A 14,191-nucleotide genomic window follows, 5' to 3' on the forward strand; every position below is an offset into this window, starting at 1 on the left:
CACCAATGAATCAGGCACATGTCTTGCTATCAGCCTCAAGAATCTTGTACATGAAACCATAAGAATAGAAGATAAAAAATACTAACATTGGAGAAGTACCAGGAAGTACACAAACCCGGAGAGCCTGTCTGTGCCTGCAACCTTGGCTTAGTAATTCCTGTTTATTTAAGCCCCAGTGACTGGCAGCTAAAAGCACTTAACCAGTGTAGTTGGTTGAGGTTTGGTGGATGGATGGATTGATAGACAGAGATGGCATTTCAGCCAACCATTGAGGAATGAGACACGTGGAGACAGAGAAGACTGGGTGTTCTAAGCAGAGGGGCTAGCATAAATAAAAGTGTAGTGGGTTGCCGGAGTTCCAGGGCAGCTATACCTGGGGTCCAGGAGACCCCAAGTAATTCAATTTGGCTAGAGCAGAAGGGTGCAGGAAATCCCAGGATACAAGGCTGACATGACCCTGTAGCCTGCATCTATGGGGCCTTACACCAGGCCAAGGCGCTTTGGTTTTATTCTTCACAGAATGCTGCTGGAGACATGTCTTAATGTATGAATTTGCTCATCCAAGGACATGGTACTTAGAAGACAGAGTTCTGGTTTCGTCTCAGGTTGAGCCTGTTGCCTTCACGCTGTTTCATGACCCTGTCCGCAATCCCTTTACCCATGCTACAAATACACATTGTCATCTATTGGCAAGGGGGCTGCATTAAGGAAGGATACCCCCAAAATAGGGAAATGAACTCAAAAGCCTGTGTTTGCACTTTGGATGGAAGGTATTTTCAGCTCTGGAGGCTAGTCTCTGGCAGATGGTTGGCCCTGCTGCCTTGCGCTCACCTTTCTCCCTCCTTTTCTTAACAGTCTTCTCTCTGGGGCCTCTGCCTGCTGGGAGAAGAACTGGCTCCTTTCCCTTTCCTGTGCTCGCAGAAAGGTTGTGAAGATCTATGATATGATGATCTACTATTTGTTACTCTTCGCCATCTGCTTATCTTGGTTGGGTAGAAATACACCCTACACAGACTTGTCCACCACTCTCGGGGGAACCAACATTCACATTGTTCTTTCTCTGCCTCCCTTGCCTCCTCTTCTTATCTGCCACCACTTCTGAATGTGCATCTGAATTTCTCACAAGCAATCCAGATTGACTCCTTTAGAAACCTTGCCTATCGGAGGGAAATGAGGTTGAAGATATACCTTGTTGAGTAGCTTCTGTGGGTGTATCACTGTGCTAGGTGCTGTGGAATGTGCTTGCAATCGTCCATTTATCTGTTCATTCAAAATGTTTTTACTGAGCGCTCACTGTGTGCTGGACAGGTGGGCCAGATGTGTGTCCTTCTCCAGAGCTTACACTGTAGAACTTAAGAGTATTTTGAAGGAAGTAAAATTCATTTCGGTGAAGCAGTTGAGTACAGCAGAAGATGTGAGAAGGAATACCAGAATGCACTGAATTGAGTAGTGGTAACCCATATTTGTTGAGCCTGTGCTAAATCCTGAGCTCAGAGGATATCTTTATGTAAGTCTCACAAGGGACCTGTTTTCCCATTTTATAGATAAAGAAATGTTGGCTTGCAGAGGATAAGTATGTAGTAAATGATAGGCAAGAGATTTGAACCCAGGTGGTCTGACCCCAGAGCCCACAGTTCTAACCACGACTCTACATTGTACGACCTCAGTGAATATAAACAAGCATTAAATGATGTAGTATTGATGATGAGAGTCCGTCTGGACAGGAGAAAACGAACATTGGCTTCTCTTGGCATTAGACTAGCAAAGCCTGTCCTATCTGTGGCACAAATGTGGGTGGGCTGAGGATCTCCATCTGGGCAGGCTGTGAGCATCAAAGCCTCCAGAGAGGGAAAGTTGGGGTGTGGTCAGAGTGGACGATTCAGACTGGGAGGGCAAGAGAGGCTAAGGATGGGAAGCGGAGGCCGGTAGGGGAGTGGTAGAAGCAAGAGCCTCAGGGTGGAAGTGAAACTCAACAGAGGGGTGGATTTGGAGTGTCCAGGTCTAATTTGCAGGGTGGGGGTCTCTGGAAGGGAGGAGCTGCCCCCCCGGCCATGGAGTCCCAGTCACCCAGGCCAGTTCTGAGTTGCCACACTCGGAAGGTTCAGTGACCAAGAGTTACAACTATGTGTCTTGGCCTCAGCAGCTCCACCTTACAGTCCCAGGTCAGAGAATCAAGCCTTGATCTCTCAGCAGAGGACCTTGGTCTGTCATCTTCTGGTCTCAGTGGCTCACTCTGACACTTGGTACTTCCTGGGACCAACTGGAGATTTGAGGTTACATCCCAAGTTCCCTGGGGCCAGCACTGGGGACCCCATGGAGGAGCCTTCACCTGGGGGCTGAGCCTCAGAGGCCCGACTACGTTGTTCCATCTTGTGCTCTCATTTTTCTTTGGCGGGATCGTATTTTCTTTCAGCATCTCACCTCCTTTTATGCTCTCCCATTTCCACTGCTGGTCACCACTTTTTTCAATTTCTACATTTCATGAATACATTACTTCCATCCTTCTCAGTCATTAATAAAGATGTTAAATAATTCTGAACCAAATAGTCACCCCTGTAGGGCCCTACAGGACACTTTCCTTTAATTAGTTGTGGTACCTTTCATCTCTCTAATGTCCTTTGGTTTCAGATTTCCAGCTGGTTTTGAATCCGTGTGACTTTTTATCCAGTCCTGTTTGAACTAATTTCACCAGTGAAACTCTGAGAGACATTTTGCTGAGCGTTGATTCAGGTCCAGGCCTACAGAGAGCTTTGCTATATTCAGATTTAAAAAAAAAACAGATTAATAGAGTACAATTTGCTCTTAATAAACTGAGCCTTCCTAATGCACCTCTTTCCAATATTCTTTTCAATCATGACAGTATAATGTCATGGTAATTTGAATTGTGTTGACGTCAGACTTCAAAAAAGTACTCTTACTGTCAGAAGTGATCCTCTTAGACCTTTTCAGAGGTAACTGTTTCTTAGTGGTTGTGCTATTTCCAATATCTTGCAATGACTTCATTTTTTAAAAAAACAATAATAAAAAGAATTGGGTATTTTGTAATCACCTAACTAACCAGTTTCTAATATGTTTTCCTGTACAGAATAGGGAGTAATTTAAACTGGTGAGCACCCAGAGTTCACAGTGTTTCATTAAATAATTTAAAACTGGGCAGCCATTTAAAATAACTCTGATGTCTTTAAAATGTGACTGATAGGAAGTGGACTATTCTGAGGTTAATTGCTGAACAACACAGGTTGTGACGGTTATCACCAGTGGTATTTGGATTTGGCATGTGGAAATCCTTGTACCTAAGAGGAGGGCGGAATTTCACTATATGGCTGTAAGAAAGCATCTCTTCATATCAAACTAGGTTGCTTTTAAATTAACCCCTTCTGTGTGTCGGCTCATGGGGCCCACTACTTCATACAAGGCTGTGATGATTAACTCTTGATTAAAATATAAAAATAGATCTAAAACAAGTGTGTGAAACATTTGCTAGGAGATCATTCTTTGCCTTCTGTCTGTACAGGAGTTTTAAAAACCTTTATCAGTAAAAATAGAAAATGTCATAGTTCTAAGAATTGTTACAGCCATGTAGTATGGCCATCTAGCTCTCCTCTCTTTTTTTCTTTGTATACCTGCACAGTTTCTTTGATGAGATCCTCTTGCTAGCTCTTTAACTCACTTATTAACATGAAGAGAGGTTCTCCAAGCAAACAAAGGACAACTAATCTGACCCTCTTTGCAAACAGATGAGAAGCATCTGGTTTCAGGAGATAGACCAGGACTGGATTTCATCCTAGACAGCCAATGGAAACTTCTCTAAACAATAAGGTTTAAAAATAAAATCCTTTTGAAGTAGCAGGGCTGTCTCTGCTCAGGGAGAAATAAAAAGTTAATAAGGCAACATGGTGGGTCCTCTGATGGTGTTTATAGAACCGTTTAAGGAGCAAAATATAACCCCCTTAAAATATATTCTTTTACATTAGTTATAAAGCTCTCCTTGTCCTCTCCTGAGAGTAGAGAAGTAGCATTTACTTGGGGTGTTTGAAAATCTAGCTGGAGCAGATATCACGGTATAAACACAGGAATCCAGAAGGGCTATCCAGAAAGAAACGTGGGGATGTAAATGTGAGTCTTCGTTGGGATTATACATAAAACAAAACAAAACAAAACACAGTCTGTCTTGCTGCCCTAAGAAGGCAGTGGACTTTTACTGTGGGGGGGGGGGATAGCACATTTTTTCTACAAAGAGCCAGACAATGAATGGTTTAGGCTTCATGAGCCCCACTGTCTCTGCCACAACTACTCTGCCCCTGTAATGTGAAGTAGCCACAGGCAGTTCGTAAATGAATGGATGTGGCTGTGTTCCAAAAAACTTTATTTAGGGACACTGAAATTGGAATCTCATGTATTTTCACATGTCATGGAACACTATTACTTTTTTGACCTTTTTTGTTTTCTCATAGCCCATCCAAAGGCAAGCAATGGACTGGATTTGGCTTGCTACAGGCAAATCCGGTAGTTGACCAACTCCTGACCTGGTGTGCACATAGATCATGTGTCCCCCACAACACCTGGAGCTGTACTGAGGACCCTGTACATGCTCAATAAATACTTGTTCACTTAGCTGTCACAGTGTCAGCACGAAGAGTAAGCCTTTTGCTATATAGCACACACTTGACATTTGCAAGGGATTTATCTTGAAGTCTTTGCTAATCCCCCCATTCCAAGTACCACTCTTGCAGATAATTTCCCCCATAAAATGCAGTCAAGTATAACAGAATAATTAAAGTGACCCTTTCAGACCCTTCATGATTCTATAAATATGGGCCTAAAGTCCTCTGCTAAGTAATTAAAATAAATTCTGCCACTGAAATCAATTCTCTCTCACATTACATCATTGCTGTGATGACATTAACGATGAATTTACCTCAATCTGCAGAACCAATCCATGGTGTTAATGAGTGATGGTGACCGCGCTACCATATAGCACCTTTGTTTGCCAAGGAGCAGAATAAAACCTCCCTCTCAGCAGGATGGACAGACCGAACAGCCCAGAGAGTCCATTGTGACGAGCATTACACATATAAAGGAACAGAGAATATTAGGCTCCTTTAGGAAGCAGGTGGCAGGCAGGTACTGGGCATGAATGAGGCTCTCCCAGTGCCATTGGGGCATCCTGCTAGATTTGATCCTCTCCGTGGATACGTTTGGCATTTTTGGCTTAGCCAAATTTCACATGATTTTGTGTCTCTGGCCCTGGAGGTTGTTTTCAAATGTCAGTAGTGTGAATATGAAACATATTCATGCTAAAGATCTGCTGTACTTTATATTGGCCAGAATCAGAATTTTATGTTCTGTTTTGGTTACCATATTATAGAAGAGTACAGACATGCTGGATATGGTCTATGAAAGAACAACAAAATGATCAAAATGATAGATGTTAGCATCTGTAGAAGAAAAATGAAAGAAACCAGGATTGTCTCATCTTTGAAAGGGAAAGTGATTCTTGCCATCAAACAAAGACTTTTTTCAGGAGAATCTGTAATTTTTTTTTTAAGCTTTGTGGAATACTTTTTTTCTCTTTTTTTTTTTAGATTTTAATTATTTATTTCAGAGAAAGAGGGAAAGAAGGAGACCATGAGTGCAGAGGGGAGAGGGAGAGAGCATATCCCAAGTGGACTCTACACTGAGCCCGGAGCCCGACAAAGGGCTCAGTCCCACAACCATGCGATCATGACCTGAGCCAAAACCAGGGGTCAGACTAAAGGAGCATTTGATTAAACATTGCAGATAGAGAAGTCAGGGATGATGTGGGACTCAGGTAACAGGTTATTTGCAAGGGAAAATTTCTTGGTAAAGAGAGGCCTAATAAAGTTGGTAACGGGTACCATGGAGAAGAAACAGTTGACCACAGTGGTGTGGCATCGAATACTTGAATTTAGGTGACTGAATTGCTTGATTTCTTGAAATTTTTCTCTACAGTACACTCCTTGATTCAAATAGCCCAACTCTGAGACAAACAAAAAATAGGCACTGCTTTCTAGGGAATTAAATTCATCCAGAATGACATTTATTCTAGCTTAATGATAACTGTTGTTGGCCTCACGTCAGTGGACTCCTTGTCTCCCCTTTTGTTTTGTTGTATTCTGAGCCTCCAGAGGCTTTAAGGCACTGAGCATTTTCAAGACTCCAGTGAGATCTCACTCTTCAGACAGAATGTCAGACTCTTCAACTGCATTTTCAACTGTCTTGTGAGACAAAGACTAATTGGTTTGACCTCATGCTGTCGCATGTTGAGAGACATGAATCTTCAGCACTCTTCCTTGAATTCATTGATTTCATTAAACACTGTCTGCTTGTGTTTGCAAAATGTCGTAATTTCCCAGTGATTTCTTCAAACCGCGGCGCATAAACAGATTTTTTGGAACAGTGCCATTTCTTAGCTTTGATCTTGTGTGTTAATCTTCATTTCCAACAGGTCTTCTACATTAAGTCCATTGAGCCACGGAAGATATCGACTTTAGGGAAAAGTAATGTGATCGTCACGGGGGCAAACTTCACCCGGGCATCCAACATTACAATGATCCTGAAAGGAACGAGTACTTGTGATAAGGATGTGTGAGTTGAAATAATAGTAATTTATCCTTGATAAGATAGAAAAAGTTCAAACTTATGCCAAAGGAATACCATTGTGATTATAAACTTTTCAAAGTATTGCCATGTGCCAAAACGGGCAATTGGGCTGCATAGTGGATATAACATAATTTCAATAAGGAGAATAACTTAAACACCACATTTGAAGTTAACTGTGAGAGACTCTGTCCTCTCTTACCCTCCCAAACCTCAGAACCCGCTCATTTCACGGTGTTGCCTGTTTGAGGTCTTGATTCATTTCCATGAACAAAATCAAGTATTTTAAGTAACAAACAGCATCTTGAAGATGATCCCCTTAGAAAAATAGTTGCATACTTCGGAATTTGTTGGTAAAATATAAAATATCACAGCTCTTCCTATGTATCAAAGTTGGAAAGAAGAAACTTTCTAATCTGTTTTATTCTTTGTAGCCTTCTCTTTATTGGATTGGTTTCAGGCTAAATAAATTAAATGGAACATATTATTAGTAATTAAAAAAAAAAGATCAAACACCCTAACACAGATGTCTGGTCAGTATGCTGCTATGACTGCTTTTTCCTCTAAGTTATCCTTTCAATGAAACTTCGAGAAAGAAAAGAATTTTTCAGCGTTTCACTGACATCCTTGTGTAAATGGTACCCCCCCCAAAGAGATGTCATGATCACAACAACAAAATAGATAAATTGAGTTTTCTGCTTGTTAGCTTTCGTAAGTTTGGGTTAATTTGAAGTAGAAGACATCGCAGTCTATATGAAGTATAACACTGAGCTCGTTCTCATCATGGAAATGCATTGAAGACAATCTGCTGAAGCGTGGTGTTTTGGTTTTTAACTCCTAAAACAGTTTTGTACAGCATTTTAATCTGCCGTACTTATTTACTGAATTTTCTGTTTTAATTCATTTGCTGCATGTAATTGCCATCCGCTTCCCCCTCCTAACAGTAGATTTGGGATGTCTATCATCACGATGGAGAAAGCCGTTTATGGGTGGCTCTGGCCCATTCTGCTACTTACCAGAATTATCAAGCACACATTGGTGGCTGTATCTATGCAGCATAGGCATTTTTGTGCTGTTGATCCTGGCTAAATACTTTATTGCAAGAATCTTTCATTTTGTTTAGCAAAATCTGTGAAGTTAGACACCTATGTGTTCACTGCAAGGCAATCACCTTCACTGGAAAAGAAGTCAGTTTTCAGAGCATTACCCTGTCTTTGACTCTTTATGCTCTCATTTCAATTCTGCATGTGTCTTGAGATACTGCAGTTATTAAATTAAATGACTCAGAGGCCTTTCTGCATGTAGCATTTCAGTAACCACATCAGAGCGGTGAGCCCAAGTTCACAAGAAGTAAACATAATACCCAGTTAATCCTATATCTGAGTTCATGCTGTAATCCCACACTCTTTTAATATGGCATTTTTCAAATGCCCAATTATTTCGAAGGGAAAAATACAAGAATAATAGCAGAATGACCCACATTTCTGCCTCCCTCCTTCCAAAAGTTATAAACAAGTTTGAATTTTAATGATCAGCCATTTTACGATGAATTTCCTAAGAGCTTGGCTCTGAATATAAAGCTCAGAATGTCAATCTGAGGCAGTGTAAATGCACACTGGCTCAGATGCTTTTTGAATTTGCCTTATTGTCAGGATCTGTTATTGCTACTTAATGGGCTTGTATGTTGACGTTAATCATCATGTACTATCCTTTAAGTAGTAATAGTAGATTCACATGTAGCATCATTATCCTGAGTATTATTCAGCACAACACAGTCTTAATGTTTTTTTGTTTTTGTGTGTGGTTTTTTTTTTTTTTTTTTTTTTTGCTTTAGAGGGTCACTGTAAACATTATATATGGAGGAAGTGCAGGTTACAGAGTGAATATTGTAGAAGGCTTTGCTCTGGGCTCTGAGGGGTGTAGAGGGCAGGTGCGGTGGATGTTGGAAGCACCCAGGGTAGTCCCAACTCATTTCTTGTCCCGAGCTCCTTGGGAGGTGGCTTGGCTCTGATGATTGACCCTGAGACACCTGGGCTCTCGGCACAGACTCTGGTCATGGGCTCTCTGCTCTCTGAATGCCAGAGTCCCCATGTCTGCCTGGGACGAGCTTCTACTCTTCTACTGCAACTACTTTTCCTTCTCTAAGTTTTGGAAATGGAGAAAGAACTTTTCTTTGTCCATTCATCCTATAAAATGACTGGAATTTTGTGATGGAAATTTCCAATATACTCAAGAGAACAGAGTACAGTGAACCTCCCTGTACCCATCCTCCAGCTTCAAAACTTACCAACATGTTGCCACTCTCATTTCGTCATTGGAGGGGAGGGGCAGGTGGTGGCTGGAGCTTTTAAAAGCATATCCCAGACACCACGTCCTTTCCGCTCATACACACTTCAGTGTACGTCTCTGACAGGTAAGGATAGTGTCATTCTCAGAGTCAGCAGAATTAACAGGACTCCCCAGTACGTGTGCCACTCTCTGTTACGGCTTGTTCAGGGCAATGGTGACATCTGCTTTCCCTACTTCTAAGGGAAATGCAAATGAAAACATAAAAATGTACAGAAGAAAGAGGAACCCAGCCCCGGATGACACCCACAGTGGCTAGTGGCCCCTGATGAACTACCAGTTTGCCAGCATCTGTCCTGATAGTATGTGGACTGTTGCAGTTCAAGTGAAATTTGTATGCTGTCATGTTCAGTAGTCAGTGGTGCTAAGGATCTGTGTCACTTACCAGTTGTTTTTCTGCCCCTTTCTAGGATACAGGTTAGCCACGTGCTGAACGACACCCATATGAAATTCTCTCTACCATCCAGCCGGAAAGAAATGAAGGATGTGTGTATCCAGTTTGACGGCGGGGACTGTACATCTGTGGGACCCTTGTCATATATTGCTCTGCCGCGCTGTTCCCTCATATATCCAGCCACCACCTGGATCAGGTGCTTTCGAGATTCATATTTCTCTGACATTGTGCTTAGAGGGGTCATGATCTCAGGGTTGTGCGATTGAGTCCCACATCAGGTTCTGTGCAGGCGTGGAACCTGCTTAAGATTCTCTCTCTTTCTTCTTCCCTTAAAACAAAACAAAACAAAACAAAACAAAATGAATGAAAGAAAGGAAGGGGTCATATGCATACAGATCATGGATTTCACTCAAATAAATATAGAAATAGTAGTCCTATGCAAATTCCTCTCACAGAATCCCCCCTGAGGGTTTGTTCCTGGAAAACACACACACCCAACCAGCCACTGCTTCCCGTTGTCACTGTGAACACTGTGAGCAGATCCTGCTTTACTACGAGCTGTGGCTGCCAGGAAGCTCACAGCTAAAACGTTTGCTTTGTACGGTGGTTTCTTGTCATTGTATAAATCCTTTGCCTTTTAAAATGTTTGTTCGGTTGCAGTACCTACCCCCAGCCTACGTTTCTGATACACACGCACCACATCTCACTCCTGCCCACAACACAAAGCTGCTCTTTGACAGCTTTCATTTTATAACCTTTCGAGTAAGCTGCTTTGAATAATTCGAGGAAATATTGGAAGCTATGGAAATGAAAAGCAGTAGCTACATTTCAAAGATACTCCCTGTGAGAAAGATTGACATTCCAAAATAAACTCTTCCAGATGACTCCAATATATTTAAAAAAAAATTGCCTAGTTGAATTTAAATTCACATTCAGATTTTGGAATATAGCCCTAAAGACATTTTCATAATAAGATATTTCACCTAACACAGCATGAAGCTGATTTTCAAAGTACTGTCTAAATGAAACTGTAGATGTAGAGGAGCCTTTGTTTAAAAAAAAAAAAAATAGAAGAAGAAGAAGAAAAATACTTCTAGTCCGGTGTTCTTATTTAAGATTAAGTCAGGGGTAGATGTCAGGGTTGGTTTCTTCCAAGGCCTCTTTTCTGGGCTTATAGAAGGATGGTCTTCTCCTTGTGTCTTCACATGGTCTTCCCTCTGTGACTGTGTCCTAATCTCTTCTTATAAGGATACCAGTCATATTCCTGGATTAGGGCCCACCCCAATGACCTCATTTAATCATAATTACCTCTGTAAAGACCCTGTCTCCAAATACAGTCACATTCCACACAGCTGGGGGCTCAGGACTTCAACAGTGCTGCCTCTAACCATAGCATGAAAAATACTGAAATTTCCAAACCAAGTCTATAGCGTTGCACTCCCGGCTCTGGGTATAAATCCTTCCTGTAAATAAAAACAGACACTGACGTGGCATTCCCCACATGCCTTGTGTGTTACATTTATTAATTCAGTTAATCATCATGAAAGGAATAGCTCCTTTGGCAGAAGAGGAAACAGGCATAGAGTAGTCAAACCACTTGTAAGCTCCCAGGCAGTCCTGCTGTAAACCACCACTGTGTTCTGCCTTGCTATAAAATAAGAGGCTTCTTTATTTTTATTTTTTTATTGACCTGTAGTTGACCTACAATATAACATAGTTTCAGGTGTACAACGCAGTGATTTGTTAGGCTTCTTAGTGTCCACTCACCTGTGATATCCTGGGCCTGTGACTCTGAGTTATTCCCCGGGCAAGAACAGGGCTCTGCAGGCTGACCGTTGGCAGAGCATGCTGGGCTCCACTTTCTAGTAACAGTGATGGGCTGGCATGAGGCCAACTCGACCCTTCCCCCTTGTGACTGGTTGAGAGCTTGTTGTCTTCCTTCTGCCCTGCACAAATTGGCCTGCTCATGCCTACCTCCCGGTCTTGTCATCCTGGGCTTGGCTGGTGCACGGAGCTGACATTCCCCAGCTCCTGTCCCCCAGAATGACCTACATGAATGGGGAGATGAGGGCAGCCAGAGCTGTGGACAGCTGTTTATTTCACATCTAATGACCACTTTGCTTATAAGCGATTATGTGCTGAGAATATGTGAAATCATTTGGCTTGGTTTTGGAGAGAGAGAGAACGTAGCTGTTATTTATATGGCCTCCCAAATGGGAATTTATAGTTTTAATGCCATTTATAATTTTACCTTGTCCAAAATGTTCCCCATCTCCCTAAATAAAGTATAATTGGTAGGTTGGGAGTTTGATTTTGAAAATTGTTAGATTGAAGTGTCTTAATATAGATTAAACAGCAATCAAACAAAATTCTGTTTAGTGAAACCTTTTTGGGGTATAGCTGATGATCTGATTATATGTGGCAACATGACACAACAAAACTCAAAATTCTGTGAAAGAATTTGGGCATTTTCCTAGAATTAAAACAGGATCTGACCCGAATTTTTATATTTATGTATCTTAAAAACTATACATTTTGTGGCCGGTATCGTTAAAAAACTTGTAGAACTGTCCTGCCTTTTTTTTTTTTTTATAATTTATTTATGATAGGCACACAGTGAGAGAGAGAGAGGGAGAGAGAGAGGCAGAGGGAGAAGCAGGCTCCATGCACTGGGAGCCTGACGTGGGATTCGATCCCGGGTCTCCAGGATCACGCCCTGGGCCAAAGGCAGGCACTAAATCGCTGCGCCACCCAGGGATCCCGCCTTTTAAGTTAAAATGTATTACTTGGCTCTCTAACGTAACTGAGTTTCATATTAAGTGTGGATAAAGTGATAGCTTTGTTCATAGATGAAAAATGCCTGTATCTTTACTATGAAACTCCTATTGTTAATTTTTTTTTTCTTTGCAGTGGTGGTCAAAATATAACCATCATAGGCAGAAATTTTGACGTAATTGACAACTTAATCATTTCACACGAGTTAAAAGGAAACATAAATGTAAGTCTTCAGCTACCTTGTAATAATAGTAATTTTCAAGGATGATTTTGTTTTCATCACGCTAACATCTCTTGGGGAATATCTTTTATTTCTGTGCCTTTGTGATGTTACAAGCGTCTACCTGTTGGGTGATATCCACCATCTGGGCTATCATGGAGATAATAAGACTCTCTCTTTGTGGTGGAGCGTTTCCAATCATGGCACGGAGGAGAGAGGAGTGAGCTGGGTATGGCAGGCCTGCCGTTTTCTCCGGGTGGGCTTTGTAGGGAGGCACTGTAAGGAGCCGATGTTTAGGAGTACACGCGAAGATGCCCTGTGAGGGGTGAAGGGGAGATGCCAACAAGAAGAGCGGTCTTGTGCAGGCTGGTGGTGGTGTTGCCATTGTGCCAACAGAGCTGTGGGTCAGAGGCCCAGTGCCCTGCCCACATCCCAGAAATCTTGTCACATCCTTTTGCCCTTTCCTTCGGACCTGGCCTCCTCTTACCTTGCACTTCCCCACACAGGGTTCTGGCCTCCAGCACCCTGTTAACACTGGTAGGAGTCCAAGAAGGGCCTCATCACACAAAATGATGGATTTCCGATGCAGGTTGGGGCCTCCTGAATGCACTTCTAAATGCTTCACGAACGCTCTCCCCATTCACCATGCTCGGGACCGGTGTGGGCTCGGGGCCTAGGTCCAGGCGGCCTTCCTGAGTCATCCTTACAGCCTTGTCACACACACATCTGCCTCCTGCCGCACCCAGAGCCAGTTCTACACCTTACCTTGTGTCTGATTCCAGGCCACATCTCTGCAATGTGAGGACAGGGAGGTTTGTTTGGTTCTTCACCTCACCAGAAATGAGAACGAGAGATCCAGGGCTGGGGAAGGTTTGTTAAGAAGGAAGTAGATTTTGTTTGTGTCAGATCTTCCCACCTATGGCCTCATCCTACCCTCTCTTTTTTCTTTTTTTTTTAAGATATATTTGAGAGGGCGGGGGTGGGAAGAAAGCCCGCGCGCGCGCGCGCGCGCGCACACACACACACACACACACACACACACACACACACAGGGGTCCTGGGCAGAGGGAGAGGGAGAGCACCCCAATCAGACTCCATACTGAGTGTGGAGCCCCGCACAGGGCTCGATCCCACAACCCCAGGACCATGACCCCAGCTGAAATCAAGAGTCAGATGCTCAACTAGCTGAACCACCAAGGCACCTCCCACCACCCTTTCTTTTCAAGTCTGATATTAGAAACTAAAAGAACAGGTAAACTCCCTACCTGACAAATTTCTTTCCACAATTTGTATTGCTCTTCTTTTTTTTTTTTTGAGATTTTTCTCTTTAAGCAATCCATACCCAACATGGGGCTCAAACTCTCAGCCCTGTGATCAGGAGTCACATGGTCCACAGACTGAGTCAGTCAGCTACCCCTTATTGCTCTTCCTTAGGACCTTTGTCAACTTCCTCTTTTCCAGCAGCTTTCTTTGCCCCATTTCTCTGCACCTCTAAAGATGACAGTATTTATGTTTTTTATAAATAAACCTGTAAAGGGACACCTGGGTGGCTCAGCAGTTGAGCATCTGCCTTTGGCTCGGGGTGTGATCCCGGGGTCCTGGGATCGAGTCCTGCATTGGGCTTCCTGTGGGGAGCCTGCTTCTCCCTCTGCCTATGTCTCTGCCTCTCTCTGTCTCAAATAAATAAATAAATAAATAAATAAATAAATAAATAAATAAATAAATAAATAAAATCTTTAAAAAATAATAATAATAAACCTATAAAGCAGGTCACTCTTTCTGTACTCTTCCCAGCCTTCATGCTCTGCATTTGCATGGGGGCCACATTGTCCCTT

The 14,191-nt window shown here is 42.5% G+C and overlaps 1 protein-coding gene across 1 annotated transcript in view; it reads left to right on the forward strand.

The window, feature by feature from the left end:
* PLXNC1 (plexin C1) overlaps positions 1–14,191 on the forward strand; it is a 137,563-nt gene that overhangs the window by 72,384 nt on the left and 50,988 nt on the right. Inside the window, exons 10-12 of the mRNA XM_072771589.1 lie at positions 6,470–6,609; positions 9,378–9,557; positions 12,272–12,359. Of these exons, the coding sequence (XP_072627690.1) occupies positions 6,470–6,609; positions 9,378–9,557; positions 12,272–12,359 (408 nt within the window). The remainder of the gene's footprint in view (positions 1–6,469; positions 6,610–9,377; positions 9,558–12,271; positions 12,360–14,191) is intronic.

The sequence above is a fragment of the Canis lupus genome, chromosome 13, assembly GCF_048164855.1.
Source record: "Canis lupus baileyi chromosome 13, mCanLup2.hap1, whole genome shotgun sequence".
Lineage (NCBI taxonomy): Eukaryota > Metazoa > Chordata > Mammalia > Carnivora > Canidae > Canis > Canis lupus.